The sequence below is a fragment of the Pelophylax lessonae genome (genome assembly GCF_965119305.1).
Source record: "Pelophylax lessonae genome assembly, chromosome: 4".
In the NCBI taxonomy this organism is placed as follows: Eukaryota; Metazoa; Chordata; class Amphibia; order Anura; family Ranidae; genus Pelophylax; species Pelophylax lessonae.
The window spans coordinates 316,147,647-316,164,736 of NC_138771.1; the positions used below are offsets into that span (position 1 = coordinate 316,147,647).

The 17,090-nt window shown below is 38.2% G+C and overlaps 2 protein-coding genes across 2 annotated transcripts in view; both read left to right on the forward strand.

Moving 5' to 3' along the window:
* Positions 1 to 17,090, forward strand: part of PDLIM7 (PDZ and LIM domain 7) — a 182,489-nt gene that overhangs the window by 103,585 nt on the left and 61,814 nt on the right. The gene's annotated exons all lie outside the window — the stretch shown is intronic.
* LOC309553545 (PDZ and LIM domain protein 7-like) lies at positions 3,627 to 14,311 on the forward strand. The gene is made up of 6 exons (XM_082254797.1): positions 3,627 to 3,776; positions 4,902 to 4,918; positions 5,141 to 5,230; positions 5,384 to 5,538; positions 8,275 to 8,311; positions 13,414 to 14,311. Exons 4-6 carry the CDS (start codon positions 5,397 to 5,399, stop codon positions 13,508 to 13,510), a joined length of 276 nt encoding a protein of 91 aa, XP_082110923.1. The 5' UTR covers positions 3,627 to 3,776; positions 4,902 to 4,918; positions 5,141 to 5,230; positions 5,384 to 5,396; the 3' UTR covers positions 13,511 to 14,311.

Here is a 17,090-nt window from a genome sequence, read left to right on the forward strand (position 1 = left end):
TAGCAGCATTAGGCTGTAAAAACGCCTGACGCTGCTAAAGACTGCATACAGCGTTAGGCTACGTCAGACATTTTTAAGCTGTAGTAGTTGGATTTGAGATTGGAAAATAGATGAGGGCAGAGAAAGACTGCTAAATGCTAACGCTGCTAAACGTGGCTAAAACGTGCATTAACGTCAATACAAAACACCTCTAAAAGCTGCTTTTTACTGGCATCAGAACTGGCTTTGCAGCTCGTTTTTACAAACGCCCTGTGTGCATGAGGCCTTAAGCAGGCACTTTGCTTAATAGATGTGTATATTGAGTTCTAATATAAAATTGTAACAGAAGCAGCAGTTAGCACGAGCAACGATTTAAAGAATTCCATCCTATGGCCACCAGATGGCACTGTTCACTCACTGGACTAGAACAGAGTAGTACTTGTATTTTCTACTGAAATGATTAGTAACCTCTGCTACAGTTACAACTTTTTTTGCATCGAGCATTTGACCAAAAGGCTGGATCCATGATTTTCATTTTTTTTTTTTTTTTTGTTAGCACAGATGGAAAAACATTTTGCCTAACAATAAATTTAAAGTTCCTTTTTTAAAAACCATGGAGATGCAAATGAAAAATAAATTTCAATTTAAAAGGCCTCTGATATCTGCAGATGTATTAACATTAGCAGAAGGATTTGTATAATAAAATGGTGGATATTAAAGTATCTCTGTAGTGTATCTGACCAGCACTTTTTCATGTTTTTATTACCACTGAGATGTCAACCTTTCAGTTAGTTTTTTGGTTTTGTTACAATTTCCTTTTTGTTTGGCATTTTGGTGGTATTTTTCTATGTTTGGTTGCTATAAAAATTGACCAGATCCATGTATTTTAGGTCCCATGGCTGTTTTCATAGAGCGCCATCATTTGGGAGAGAAGATGCGGGTCTGGACGTGTAGCGCAGTGTAGTGTGCTGTCAGACTGAATAGAAGCTGATGTTTTTAGGTACTAAGCATCCTGTATCCTAGTAACCAGGCAGAGCAGTGCTGAGTGTGACCATTGTGAGGCTGTCACGGACCAGCTGCAGACGACTTAGAAATACATGCTGTACAGATCTCTGCATGATACAGAGTGACTGTGTGCGTGTCAAACAGTCCTGATATTTTCACATCACGATTGCCTGTCATTTTAGGATCTGGCTGTTTTAACACTTTCATTTAGTTCTCTTTTATTGGCTGATTCATCTTCTCTTCTCTTGAACCTCCTGCATTATGTGCTGTTTTTCTAGTCAAAAGTATTTTGATTGACTGGTTGGATTTCAATTTAGAGCCCTATTGCACCTATCAGTCTAATGTTTTGCATGCAGATTACCTATTTTTTTAGACTTTGTGTGTGAAAGCCTGTTCATAGAAAAGATCCACAGGGTTGCTCCTATAAATATTGCTAACTTCCGGTTAATATTAATTGTAAGTTTATTGAAGAGAGCGGAAGAAAGGGCAATAATGATTTCTACAGCATATAACAATAGATGAGAAGTAAATGCTTGCTGTGGTTAAATTACTGTATAGCGTGAGGAAATGATTAGACACCTATGCAATATTTTAATATGTGAATTAAATGCCTCAATGTGGTGCCAGTAGCTGTAAAGCCTTGTACGCATTGCTAGTTTTTTTTTGTTTTTTTTTCGTTAAACCCAGCAGGGCGGAACGAAAAAAAAAAAAAATGACAGCTCAGGTTAGAGCCACTGTACAAACAAACAGATGTTAGTACAGCGATCTCCCCTGCTGTTCTATTGTGTCCTGATGGGGATGGCCTCCCCAGGCTGAGAGCGCTGATTGGGAGATGGTCAGGTGACCTTTTCGGGCACGCCCCTTCGACAAAAGCCAGCCAAACGGCTGCAGCACACACGGCCGAATGCTGGCCGGTTTCTATTGAACCGGCCGATGCCGCCAGACATTCAGCCCCTGTGTACGGGGCTTAAGACTTTTGCTTCCATGCTCTCACTCATCTTTACTGAGCTCTACTTCCTAGCTCAGAAAGCATTTATGGTGCTGGTGGACGGGCATCACAAGCCAAAAATGGGGTTGATTTTACGAAAAGCAAATAGGCTGTTCCCTTTCAAAGGGAAGTTGCACTTTGCAATGGAATTTTTCCAAGAGTTTTGTGAATGTGGTGAAATTTTACTTGAGAAAGAATTTCCAATCACGCGGAAGGAAAATAAAAAAACTGTGTTTTTTTTTCTTGCACATGATTGGATGATGGAGTCAGCAGAGCTTCAACTCATTCACTAAGCTTTGGGGATAATTATCTTGCAAAGTAAACAGCCTATTGGCCTTCTGTAAATCAAATCCATAATATTGAAGTACTTTATAGCATCTTGCCTTACTTTCTAAATCTTAGGATGGATGCAGCCTTGTAGGCTGACCGCATATTTTCATAGCTGGCTAGCTGTAAGCAACATTTAATGATTTAGATCTCATGTTGCTAGATGGAAGTGATCAGATGTACCCAAGCAAATAGGTTTCAGTGTTAAGCTATAACAATTTCTAAAGTTGCATATAAACTTTAACAATTTTATGTATTTTCAAAGGTGATTTCTAATGTTTTTAAATCTACAGCTTTGGTTAAAAATAATATCCGGTAATCGTGCCAGTAAGGTTCATGTTCAAGCAGTTCCTGGGAAGGGTACCAACCAGGAGGTATGGCTAATTGTGGCAGCTCCCTCAGACGGCACTGAGGCTGGAGTTGCTATAGTTGCACTCTGTCCTCAGTACATGTTCAGCCCTGTGTATGCTGAACCCCCAGGCCACACAACATCATTGGTTATGGTGCAGGTGGCCAATTGCACCATAACAACCAGTGATGCTGTGTGGCCAAGGCGCCTGCATCCTAGCAACCAGTGACATTGTGTGGCCATGCAACCAGTGTCTCAGCTACTGATGATGTTGCTGATGGGTGTTGATAAAATGACCACCTCAGCCGACATCCGCCCCTATGGATAGTGCTTTCTTTGTCAGCCTGTCATAGTGGAGACTACAAGTAGCCACAAAGGTGAGCATTGCCCATGCACATCCCATTGTTGTCATGAGGAAATCCATTCAGCAGTTTCTAGAGTGCATGCATGTAGCAGCACTGGTGATATGCAAAAAAGTAGGAAAATATCAATTCTGTACCTATTTTTCTGAACATATAGGCAATATGTTAAACATGGTTGAGCTTTCCAATTCTGGGGTTTTTAAAAAGCAAGTATTCTCTCCAATTATTTTTTCAAGGCGATGAGTTCTCTTTTGCATTACCAGAAATTATGTTGCATGAATATATACAGCTAGGTGGCACTAATAATTGGTCCTTCCTGTTGCTGACCTCTTAGTCCCAGTCCTCCACACATCAGTCTGTTTACTTGTTGATGTGTTTCTTACATTTTCATCATACTTTATTTTGAATGACATCAGATGTTGTTCTTGAGTATGCACAGCCCAATGTGCGCCATAGAGAATGTAAGGTGAGTTGACTCCCAGAATGCCCAGAGTGTTGACGACAGGTGTCTGTTAACACATTGGAAGCTGTCTTGTTTACTGTGGGAGTTGCACTGAAACTTGAAGCAGAGGCTCCTGTACCCCCTCCTCTGTATGTTCTTAGCAGAGTATTAGGGGTGGAGTACTGCACTGCATCCTCCTGCCAGAGCCTTACTAGGGCTGGAGTAATCTGACCTGTAGCTATATTGAGGCTGGCAGCATAAAGGATCAGTAACAGAAGGTCTGCACGTATTGAAGCTCTTCACATCCTTCTTCAGTTCAGACAGGTATTTCAGGGCTTTTCTAATTCTTTCTTGGTTTCTGTGTGTGGTACAATATCATTGGTTAGATGTCCATGTAGTAATTCTGTTATATGAAATACGGGGTTAGGGTACGGTAATCTTATTGTAATCTGAATCAATGAATCACATGTTCTTCTAATCTGAGTGGCTTGTACATGTTCTTCTGTGACCGTTGCGCACATCTAATATCTGATTTGAAATTCATAGAGGAGGGGAATCCTACACAGCGCATTCTCCAAACCGCTCTTGGAAGGAATACATGTTAGGGTGGTGTGTGCTGGTGAGGGGTGGAGATCAGCATTTGCTTCACCAGACTGTGACCAATAGTCCTGGATTCACGGGGCTCAAAAAAAATGACACTTCATCTATGTAAATGTGTACAACCAGGAGTAAGCACATATATTTGTGAGTGTTGCACTGAATGAAGCCACCTTTCTTTGTGCACTGCAATTGTTTGCCTTTCTCCAATCAATAATTATAAATCATCAGATGTAGAAATTGAGATTGCACCGTCTGTCTATGTATATTGCATTGTAAGCATTGTATGTTGTATGCTGATGTATTATAATTGTGGATACTCAAGAAGACTGCTGGGCAAGGAGAAAGAACTGTTTTCTGCAGCAACCAGCGAGACCCTTAAATTTATCTTCTCACAAGCACCGCTAAAGCCCAACGCATGAATGCTAGCACTGGTTTAGCTATAAGAAATAATGCACTGATGTGGTCACTGTAAGGTTCTAGTGTATGGAAAACCTGGATCTATCTATCTATCTATCTATCTATCTATCTATCTATCTATCTATCTATCTATCTATCTATCTATCTATCTATCTATCTATCTATCTATCTATCTATCTATCTATCTATCTATCTATCTATCTATCTATCTATCTATCTATCTATCTATCTATCTATCTATCTATCTATCTATCTATCTATCTATCTATCTATCTATCTATCTATCTATCTATCTATCTATCTATCATCATCTCTCAGCCTGAGGAAAGAGATCTAGATTGGAAAAGATGTGTATACTATATTTTCCTCCTTTTTAACCTATTTGTCTTTTTTCCTCCCTTCCTTTTCCTCTCCCTCTTTTTTTTATTGCAGGTGGAGAACATAGAAAAGTCAGTAAGCATTGCTCATTGTTGTGTTTTTACTAATATATGTGTGTATGTGTTCACTTTTATGAGCCTTTGCACCTAATATAGTTGTCTGCATGTTGACAAAGAAAATTGCTGATGGGATCAGGGATGTCATTGAAAGTAGTGGCAGATATGTGTTTTTGGTACATATGTTGTCATAAAACCCAAGGGTTTCCATGTATGTAACACTCTTCGCTCTCATAGCGTTGCTATAAACCCCAAAGAGCAGAACGTTTCCAAGGTCTTGAACGGAGTGGACCATCCCTCTTTCAACGCATTTCTTTTAGACGACAAGTAAGTGCCCCCCAAAAAGACTGGTGAAGCCTGTAGTGTTGCATAGGCTGTGTTGCCTTGTGAGTAACACTAAACTCATTTTAACAGCTACCTGTATTCTCCACCTCCTCCCACCCCTCTTCCTCCATATTCCTCAATTTGTTCCAATGACAGGCACTCTCTTAGGATGGATTATCAACCAGCCTTCCTCCCTAATGACTCAAGTAAAAAAAGGCTGATAGAGGACACAGAGGATTGGAAGCCTCGTACAGGGACTACTCAGTCCCGCTCTTTCCGCATCCTGGCACAGCTCACTGGCACAGATTTCAGTAAGTGTATCTGCATGGATGTGCCACATAAACTTTTCAGCTATACTATATGAGCAGTGAGCCAACATAATGGCTGTTGTCCCATATAAACCACTGAATTGTAGGGGCGTTTTTCCATCTTATACATGGCCTAATATTGGCCATGCACAAGAATATCTTTAGTGCTGTCAGAAGCATCCTGGTGGCTAATAACTGTAAATTCATGTTCTTAACAAAGTGTGCTCCGTTGTTGAAATGTTGAGGAGTTTGCAAAATCCACTGAATTCCTGAAACTATTTCTTCACTGCTTTGGGGTGTTCAACTTTAACATATAATTTGAGATATTATTTGACATCTGACAGTACAAAAAACCATATAATATAAAACACTAGAGCCAGAAAAAATACTTAATTGTCTTAGCAAGTTATTGAAAAATGGTTTGTTAAACTGACAGCTTCCAAAAATTCATTTTTTTATTGCTGTAGGCTAAATATTTAACTTTTTTGTTAACAGCATAGGACACTAAATACATTTTGTATTAGCAAAAATGAGCTGTTCCAATTGGGGCAAGTCATGTTAAGCAGGTAGTATGTTTAGGAAAGGACTGCAGACCGTGTGTTGTGGGGCAATTAGTTCCAAGATAGGAGTATGGAGGATATGATGATAGGCAGTATGTGCAGAAGAAAAGTGCACTGCACATGTGCAGTAGGGTATGCAATGACTGCTGTGGTTTTGAAGCAAATACTAGTCCCTGCTGCCATGCCTTATTGCACAGAATATTGTACATATCCAGTAGCACACACATTTGGAGAGGATATTTCACCTCCAAAAAAAATGTATGTGACAAGTGTGTGCAGTGACAAGTACTTGTCATTCCAATGGGAAATCTGCACTAACCATCCCCACCATGGTTTTTAAGTGGCAGCCTATGGTGTGGCAGTTAATAGATAAATCAGGAGCCACTATTAGAGTGCCAGGTTTGAGAAAGAGCAGAGGTTTGCTAAAGGTTGGCAATGCATAGGTTGAGGGCTGGAGATGGGGATTCCAGTGCATACGTTGAGGGCTAGAGATGGGGAATGGCATTGCATTAGTTGAGGGGTAGAAATAGGGATTTTGTAAAGTACTTTTTCACAGAGGGAGTGAATCTCAGCGGTGAATTCAGCATATGGATTTCAGTGGATGGGTGAAGAGCTAACTTTTATTGATTTTTTTATCAATCAGTTTTATTATTAAACAGTTACTATGGAATGTTGGCACTCTTAGACAGGACAAAACCCACACAGAGCATCCTAGTCTTGAAAGGGATTTTCACTTTCAAGACTAGGATTTTCACTTTCAAGACTAGGATGCTCTGTGTGGGTTTTGTCCTGTCTAAGAGTGCCAACATTCCATAGTAACTGTTTACTAATAAAACTGATTGATAAGAAATCATTAAAAGTTAGCTCCTCACCCATCCACTGAAATCAGGCTCAATTTGACTTTAAATAACAGTGATTATGGAGCAAACAACATTTTGCCAAGTAAACATTTGTAAATATAGACAGTCTTTTTAGTAAGTTTTTTGTATATTTGGAAAGTTAATGTTAACCTCTAGCTCCAGCACCAATTGGGTACAAGCTTCACAATCTTCCAAACTCCAAACAATGCCCTGTGCTTTGTCTTCAGCTAACCCATAACACTTAGAGGATCCTTTTGTCACATATTAAATATTTATTTGTAAAATAACAAATAAATATTGGAAAAATACAATAGCCCAACCATGTACCCTTTAGCAGCCTTAGTATGCATTGATTACCTTGACTATACCAGTTTGATTACCTAAGTAATTGTGTTAGTAAATTCTAAGCTCGGCTTGTGTTTTTATCATAATCTGACAATGGACAAAAAATATTAAAAAAAAAAATTTTGTTTACTTTACACTTAACCTTTATATTTTAGTGCCTGTTCACACCACATGAAGTCCAGTGCATTTTTGTATGCTTAAAAAATGCATGGATAGTAGGTTATATGGTTTTCAGTGGCATAGCTCACACCAGTGCAGTGCATTCCAGTGCAATCCAGTTCCAGAAAAAAACGTGCTGCATTTTTTCTGCGCTGGACTGTACTGGAATACAGTAAAGTGCATCAAAAATGCACTGCAATACATGTCTTTATTTAAGGTTCAGAAAAAGAGGGGGAAAATGCACTGGAATGCATAAAAAAAGCGTCACAAACGTGCCTGCAGAAAAGCATCCGGAACGCATCCGACTGCGTTTCTATGGTGTGAACTGGCATTGACACTTAACACTTCTTAGTCAAATTTTAACACGTTTGCACTTTGTCACGCTGTGTACACACATGGTAAGAGAAGGCAGGTTTGTTTGTAAATTAACTTCATGTGATCATCATGATTGGAAATATTTGAGATTGCGATGAAAACATGGTTGAGAACTACGCTGATATATTCTTGTTGTTAGTGTGAGAATGGCAGCTCATTGAGAGAGCAGTCTCTGAACCACACAGAACTAAAGAAGACATTAAAACCTTCATTATTGAAACATTCAAAAGTACTATCGACTGTATGTACCCTAAACTACTTCATCTCAGTATTAACTTTACCATCAACTTGCTTATTGGTGTCGCATAAGAGCAAAAGACATGAGGTTACCCATCTCCCAACAGTCTTACTTACTGTCTCTTACTTTATCTTCTCTGACTTTATCTCATGCTCTTCTTTTTTATGTCTATTCTTTTCCTTTCATTTCTCACTAATTGCAGTGCAAGACCCTGATGATGAGCAAATGAAAAGAATGAGGTAAGTATCAGCTGAAAGCACAGCTGATGACCAAAGACTTTTTCCTCAGTTATTATTAAAAGACCAGTAAATCTAAAATATTGTACTAACTTCACTATATTTATTATGTAAATGTTTATAATAAGGTGTTTCCCCGAAAAAAAAGCCTACCCGGAAAAAAAAAGCCCTGTCTCGGTTTTCTAGGATGGCTGCAATATAAGCCCTACCCTGGAAATAAGCCCTAGTTAAAGTCCCTGTAAAATCATGTAATCCATGCTGTAAAAGGATTATATAATGTCCAGTATGTGTCTTTATGTAACATTAAAGTAGAAAATACCCTTTTTACAGTGCTGCAGGGTGCTCATGTGGCCCGCCGGAGCTCTCCTCCTGGCTGACGTCAGCGGTCCCTCCCTCTGCAGTTCTCAGAGCAGGGCTTGACGTTAGCGGGGATCTTAGCATCTCACTCAGCACTCAGCGGAGTGGGAAAGAAGAGCTTCAATGGGTCATGTGAGCGCCCAGCGGCACTGTAACTAAGGTATTTTATACAATGTTACATAAAGTCACACACTGGACATTATATAATCCATTTACAGAGCAGATTAAATGATTTTACAAGAACTTTAACTGGGGTTTATTTTGGGGATTACAGAGATGCTGACTGCTAAGCTGACAGGGAGGGAGAGGGGGAGAGAAGACAGGGGACAAATAAGACATCTAAACAGAAATTTGGGAAACCCAAGAAGAATAATTTTCAATCCGAATTAGGTTTTCAAATCTAAATTAGAGAGTTTGATTTTTTTCATTCTCTATATTAAGAAAAATAAACCGTACAGCCATGGGCAAAATTTTTGAGAATGACACAAATAATAATTTTCACTAAGTCTGCTGCCCCTGTTTTTATATTGACAATTTGCATATACTCCAGAATGTTACGAAGAGTGATTAGATGAATTGCAGTTAATTGCAAAGTTCCTCTTTGCCATGAAAATTAACTTAATCTCATAAAAAACATTTCCACTGCATTTGTAAAGAAGGCTTCAGGGCGCCCAAGAAAGTCCAAGAAAATCCCCTTTCCTATTGTTTGGGGCTTTTCGGAAAAAAACCTTGTCCGGAGAAGAAAAGGTAAGAGCTATGATCAGTCCTGTGTCATGCCCAATAGTAAAGCATCCTGAGACAATTCATGTGTGGGGTTGCTTCTCAGCTAGGGGAATGGGTTTACTCACAATTTTGCCTAAGAACACAGCCATAAATAAAGAATGGTATAAAAACATCCTCTGAGATCAATTTCTCCCAACCATCAAAGAACAGTATGGTGATGAACAATGTCTTTTCCAGCATGATTGAGCACCTTGCCATAAGGCAAAAGTGATAACTAAGTTGCTATGGGAACAAAACATCTACATTTTGGGTCCATGGCCAGAACCTTAATACCAATACAAAAAAACCCCACAAGTTTTGACAAACTCCAAGCATTGATTATGCAAGAATAGGCTGCCATCAGTCAGGATGTGGCCCAGAAGTTAATTTACAGCATGTCAAAGCTAAATGCAGAGGTTTTGAAAAAGAAGGGTCAACACTGCAAATATTGACTCTTTGCATAAACTTAATGTAATTGTCAATAAAAGCCTTTGACACTTATGAAATGCTTGTATTTATACTTTAGTATACCATAGTAACATCTGACAAAAATATCTAAAAACATTGACGCAGCAGACTTTGTGAAAATGAATATATGTGTCATTCTCAAAACTTTTAACCATGGCTTTACATTCTCTTGTTAGGTGCGGTTACTGTTATTTACCTATAAATACCCAAATATTAGGTTGACCATAAATCATCTATCACCTATGCAGCTTTGTCCTGTATTACAAAAATGAGGTGTGTGTGTGTGGGTGGGGGGTTATGAATGGGGATGAGCAAGCCAACAGGTTTTCCACTTTCCAAATTAAAGGTAGCCTGACTTGGCCTAAAGCATTTAGAAGTGCTTGAGTTTCAGGCACTTTTCAGTGCATTCAAGTATCTTTGGCAGGCTTCAAGTGAATCCCTTTGTCTCCCCAGAGCTTCCTTGGATCATAGGTCAAGACGGATATTAAGCCACACTGTTGTCATTCAGCTGCTAAATGCCAGGAACATTCCTGCCCACTGAGGTTCTTTAATTTGACAGTTGCATGATAAGGGCTGGACTTAACACCTAATATGACTAGGGCAGAAGTCGAAGCCCCAAGTATAGCTTGCGTCTAGGACTCTAGGCTGTACGGAATAAGCACAGGCATTGATTTGATGACTGCCACAAGTGCTGTTACCTTAAGGATGTTTTAGGCAAGGTCAAGTTCACTTTAAATTGATTCATAGATGAACATACCTTTTTCAAAAATTAATTCTGTCTTCTGATCCCCAAGTCACATACTAGTTTCAGGACAGTAAAGTGGGATCAGCTCTACTAATCTAGAAGTAGTATGTAGCTTGAAAGCTGTAGAATGGCTACCTCCATCTAAAGTGGACAAATACTTTTGATAGAGGTCTTCTTTTTTATAACGGATTTCCTTTATTATGGTCCAGGTTTATTAAAATTGAATGGGGAACACAGAGACACAGGGGTTGATTTACTAAAACTGGAGATTGCAAACCTTGGTGCAGCAGTGCTTAGTAGCCAATTAGCTTATAATTTCAGCTTGTTCAATTAAGCTTTGATAAAAAAAAAAAAAGAAACTCAACGCTGATTGGTTTCTATAGAGATGCACCAGATTTAGCACTCTCCAGTTTTACTAAATCAACCCCACAATTTTTTTCATGCATGTAGTTTAAATGCCTGACTTGTAACAATAATAATTTTTTTAATAATACATTAGAACAATGTGGAATGCTAACTGAACATTTTGTATTAATGTAGTCATAAAGTCCCCAAAGACATATGTTTCTTGTAGCTAGTTTATTTTTAAAATATAAAATATAGTTTGGCTTCAGTGTATTAATTACAAACTAGTTTCCTTTTCAAGTGGTCCAGCCCCTGTATTCTATAAATATATTTTGCAGAGCAGACACAGTTTAACACAGTTACAGTGCTAGCCTATCTACTCTTAAAAGCCAAAAGCTTTATACTAAAAATGCCTTAACAGCTGGATCCTGAGCAGAATGTAAAAGGATAGAAAAATCTAATGTTTGTATTGGCACTTATTACTAATACTGCTCTCCAGCAGCAGTCCTGTAAATATTGGCTAGTCTAAGTAAACTAGTCAAATACTTTATTTTCAATACTATGCACAAAAAGATCTCAAATTTGATCCTACTTGTTTTCAAACTGCATTAATGTAATTTGTCATTAAACTTGACCAAAAATAATAAGTTAGAGATCTTACAAATTCAGCTGCATGAAAAAAAAAATGTGTAAATGGGTTAACAAAATGTAAATCAAATAAAATAAAACATAAGTTTAAAGATAGGCAGTTTTACATAGTAACAGGCTTTTTATGAAGGATTAAAGTAGCCCTAAATAATTTATCGTAACGATTTGTAACACTTCACCTTCATTTAATCTTCTGGCCTATTTACAATTATGTATTTTATACACTTCTATTTTATAGCTCCTAAAACTGCACCTATTTTATAACGAGAGTTCCGTTACTATTGGTATTATTGTTACAACTCTCACTAATGCATCTTGTGTAGTGCATTTACAAAGTACTGCTTGTTGCAGTTTATCCATAGCTGGCTGTGCTCTTTCCATGACAATGAATGGCGCCACATAAATATACATGTATCATGCACTTAACATGCATTTAAAACATGCAGCTGCTTGCAGTAGCAGAAAGTATCCTCCTATTGAGACATACAGGAAAGTGTATTCATACATATGCGCAAATTCGTTCCAAGAAGTTTAACATAAACAACTAATGGAAAATAATTCTTATAGTGTGTCTAAATAGGCTTTTTTTATTTTGTGTTTACCTGGTAAACCTGCAAATAGCATTCTTCTTTTCTGGGGTGGTTATGATCACTCACTCCATTTTACCTATGGAGGGAAGCCATGGTTGTTACCAAGATTGGACTTTAAACATGTCTTCCTCTCTTCATCTTCATTACATGGGGGGTTAGTAGTTTACAGAAGACAGTTTGATAGAAGGATAACATTGTTAGACATATAAGTTCAGTTCATAGGACGTGACAAGGATGCTGCATATATGATAAGAGAAACAGGTATTTTCTGAACTTGATAAACAAAGGCTCTTAGGCTAAAAAATAAAAACTATGTGTAGCCTGTGTAGCCATCACAAGGGACTAGCAAGCTGCAAAGATAAATTTTTGCTAATGGGTTCAGATATCCTTTATCACAAAAACTAAAAGGTAAACTAACACCGTACCCACCCTGCGGTCCATGCTGCACTTACCTCCGTGGGTGATTTTGCTCTCACTGTAAATCTGGGGAATTGAAAACCCCACTCTCCTTCCCCTTTTTTCCTTAGAGCTTCTGGGGTGGATCAGCGTGATTCTGATTGGTCAAAGTTCAACAAATCAGAATAGCTCTGATCCATCCCAGAAGCCCTTAGGAAAGAAGGGAAAGAAGAGCGGGGCATTCAAATCTCTGGGCCGCTGCACTGGCTGCATAGTCAGTGACAGCTAATCATCCACTGAAATAAGTGCTGCAGAAAATAAGGATGGGAAGGGTGTAGGTTGTCATTTTATCTTTTTATTTGTTTTTGAAAAGGTGAAATATACTTTTAGGCCAGTGCAATTGTGTGTGTTTTAAACCTTGATTGCTCTGTAGAGATATCATGTAGTGGTCAGATTTCCCAACTAATGTCTGATATACATCAGTTGGGAAACCTTTAGTTCATCTTAGTCAGCTGAAATAGACAAAATCAAATCTATAAAGAAGTTTTTTGTTCGCAGGAGACCTTTCAAGAGACACTTCTGCCAAACAAATCTGCAGTTTAGTTGATGATTTCTAAATACGTAGTTGATAGGTGATCATTTACCATCGTGATTAAGGGTTCTGAAATGACTTCTATTATCTATACTTGTTTTCTTCTTTGTCATTTCTTCTATTCTTATTCTGTTCTTTTTCTTGTTCTGTCTTATCTCCCTTATATTTTCACTTTCCAATCCCATCCCTCCCCGTGACACAGGGAAAAGTTCATCACAGAGCTTCAGAGCCCCCGGTATACTCGCTTGCGTGACTGGCACCATGAGAGATCAGCCACCTCCCTAAATGTGAAGCCTTGAGCAGAGAAACAAGGGGCGGGACCAGGTGGGAAGAATATTTCGGAAGAGGACAAAGAAGCGGACATGCTTCTATTATCTCATGAATGTTCTTTGTCACATTAACTACTCCTGATGTGCCAAATCCAAGGGCCATTTCTTTACCAATGGTGTAATGTCCACAACTTTCAGTGTTACTAGCAGTTGTAAATATATCATGTATTTCCCTACCTGCTTATTGTTCTCCCTACAGGCATATTCTGGCAATATAAATAATGTGATAAATGTGTCATAACTTTCCCGGAATCTTTACCCTCACCATTCGCTACAAATTTGTTGGAGAACAGAGCGAGAACTTTCATCATTGTTTATTGTGCTTAGCAGCAAAAAAAAAAGATATCACATCCTAATACAAGTAAAAATGTGTACATTACTGTAACTTTTGAAGGACGCGTAATTCTAATGACGTTTCTTGTCATTACAACCAATTTCTATCCTTGTCTGCTATTTATATTTTCTAAATGTGTTAAATTTACACGTATAGACAAAGTCCTGCATGGATTAAATAATAGAGTTTGTCATGCCACACTGCCCCTTCTCATATATAGTGATACAGGGTCATCCTTATGCATTCTCTCTCTCTTTCTCTCTTGTGTGCAGTTGTGGTAAACACAGCATCTGTGTTTATCTAAAAAAAAAAAGAAAAAAACATACTTATTATTAGGTGCTTTAATATAAGCAATTCTGGATGATGTATCTATCAGTGCTGCGCTAATACTTTGACAAAAGATGGGAAAGCATGGATACAATAAAAACATATTGAATGTATCTTTTTTGTTAAAGTGCTTTCTTGTTTCTGTTCCTAGGTAAACGGTATAACATACATTTTAATACAGTTATTCATTAATAATGAACCCTTTATATATTAACTGCTTATAATTCTGTTCAGGCTGTCTTGTGACACAGCACAGCAGGTCTTGAACCTACTTGTAGATTACACTTCCAAACCCTGACAATTAGCTTCTCTAATTTGTACCCTTTTGGTTTGTTAAATATACCGTTAATAGAATTTTCTTTTATTTGTTTGATAAGTGCAGAAACTAAAATACCTGTTGATCCTGACCGAAATCTAGTAAGCATATGGCTTCCTGTGCTCTCTGCCTCTGCTGCACTATAATGGATTAGCATTATTCCCAATTCTTTTTCTGGTCTACTGAACACCTTCCTCCCATGTTTTTGCAATGAGGAGAGGAGGAGGTACTCTGCCATCCTTATACTCCTCTTGTCCAAAGATGACAACATATTGTAATCCTAGGACAGAAAGTGTTTTACTGCCAGGATCACCAGGTAAAAAAAAAAGGAAACCATATTTAAGGACTGGTAAACTTCAATATTCAACATTTTTTTTTTTTTTTAGATTTAGATACACTTTAACATGTCAATGTCATTCAAAAAGCAGTTTTTAATCTGTTTGAATATGTAGCTCTCATTGAAATATTATATGGTGATCCTACCATGAAGGTCCTTGTTCAGGCACTTTTTGTTATGGGATGACAACTGTCTCCCAATTGTACTTCTGCATTGTTACCCTATCACCTTCATTCCTGCTGGAGGCTACAAGTGGCTGTTTCAAAACATTGAAGCCGGTTCAGAATTGTGATGTACAGAAAACACAGGAGCGAGTAAACATAGACAAGAAATGGCTGAAAGAAGCTGCTTTTACACAGTTCCATAGAAAAACTACAGCGGATGATTTACTAAAGCCATTGTAAAATCTGGTGAAGCTCTGTGTAGAAACCAATCAGCTTCCAGGTTTTTCTGTTAAAGCTTATTTGAACAAGCTGAAGTTAGAATCTGATTGGCTACCATGCACAGATGCACCAGATTTTGCACTCTCCAGTTTTAGTAAATCATACCCTATATGTCTTCCACTTAGGGATTAGATTTACTTATATTAGTCCAATCAAGAACCTACGCTAGCGAATCTGTCTCTGGAAAGGGAAGGGGCAGCAGCACACTGCTGAGGTCAACTCTGTGCTTTATCCTCCTGTAAGGTATGTTCATAGTTTTATACTGACCTTACCTTGCAAAGCATATCAGATCACTGATTGTATACTGTACTAACCTTTCCTCTCACAGTAAGAGTGCTGCTTAGGGCTGCATCAACACCATGGACAAAAGGAGAAGCTGCCCAAGGCTCACCAGGCCAGGGGCCCACCACAGGACAGGAACATGAGCACCAAGCCAGTGAAGGTTGTTTCTGAATATGAAAAAAAAAAAAGCAAAAACTTTTCTCAGATTGGGTGCCCACTGAGAGTTAATGAATGAAAACCATCTCCTTTTCACTTGTGTTCCAGTCATGTAATTGTCCTTCTAGACCCACATAAGAAGGCAGGAGAATCTCCTAACAGGCACACAGGCCTCAATAAAGGGCTGTCAGAAGCTCAAATCTATGGCTGTAGTACAGATTTTTGACATAGCATGGAACATTTCCCAAAGTGTTGGACCCAACACCCCACTTAAACTAGGTACTTTTTGCATTTTGGAGACAGACTCATCACGGGCTGATTTATTGTTGGAAGTCTATGAAGAGCGTTGCTAGTGTTTCTTGGTTCCGCTCCCTTTGTAAACAACATTGCAATGAAGTAATATAAAAGTACTGAGCAAGCACTTCTACAAAAAGATTCCTTCTCTTTCCTTTATTATTAGCCAAAAAAAGCTCTTTTCGATGTAGTTTCACTTTGTTAAAGGATCAGAAATTTTTCTGTAGTTTTCAACAATGGTGAGTGCCCTCACTTGCCTATCAGACATTCTCATTAGGTAGTGTAACAATAGCAGTTGGCAGGTCTTAGCCATTAGGGCCAAGGAAAAACAGGCCCACTAACAAAGTAAAATTAAACCACAGACGGCACAGAAGAGGCTTTTCTGGCTAATAGAGCTTGATGTCTACTTGTAAATTTCGATAAGTCATATAAAGTGGAAGAGTACACTTGTAAGGTGGAAATGGTAAGAAATGTAAAATTATGTCTAGGATTTGAGAAGACTGAAAGTATAAATCAAAATTGACTGAGACTGTATGGAACAGTGTTTGGTTATGTTAGATTTTAATAGCTCTCAAGCTAGCCGAACATGGTGATTTTCAGGCCATTTCAACAAGCCTTTACTTACTAAAAAGATCAATCAAATAAGATGTCTATGAATTTACTGAACAATATAGATCAGTTTTACGAAATGAAAATTACCAACATATATAAAAAATCAGAACCTTAAAAGGTGGGAGGTGCAGTTAGGATTTATTTATTGAAAAAAAAAATACACTTATTCCAAAAAAAGTGTTCTTTAAAAGACGTCAAATAAAATCTAAAAGAGAACCCTTCTCTGTTCTGCTCAAATAGAAAAAAAATAGAGCAGTGAGTTCCACTTCGAACAACAATTTTGACCAAAAGTCTAAATTATTCAAGGAAAAGGTAAAGGAGAATGTCAACCTTTTGAGACACCCAAAGTAATCAAAACCTGAAAGAGGTTCTAATCCTTTAGTAAACTGTCATGCAGCCGACTACAGCAAAGAAATTCTGCATTACAAGAATACACAGAAAGGGCTTAA

What these genes read in the sequence shown, in the direction of transcription:
- LOC309553545 (XM_082254797.1), top strand. Translation starts at nt 5,397, where the DNA reads ATGGATTATCAACCAGCCTTCCTCCCTAATGACTCAAGTAAAAAAAGG. An exon ending in GCTCACTGGCACAGATTTCA is followed by an intron (nt 5,539 to 8,274) that starts GTAAGTGTATCT and finishes CACTAATTGCAG; the next exon opens with TGCAAGACCCTGATGATGAG. An exon ending in GAGCAAATGAAAAGAATGAG is followed by an intron (nt 8,312 to 13,413) that starts GTAAGTATCAGC and finishes CCCGTGACACAG; the next exon opens with GGAAAAGTTCATCACAGAGC.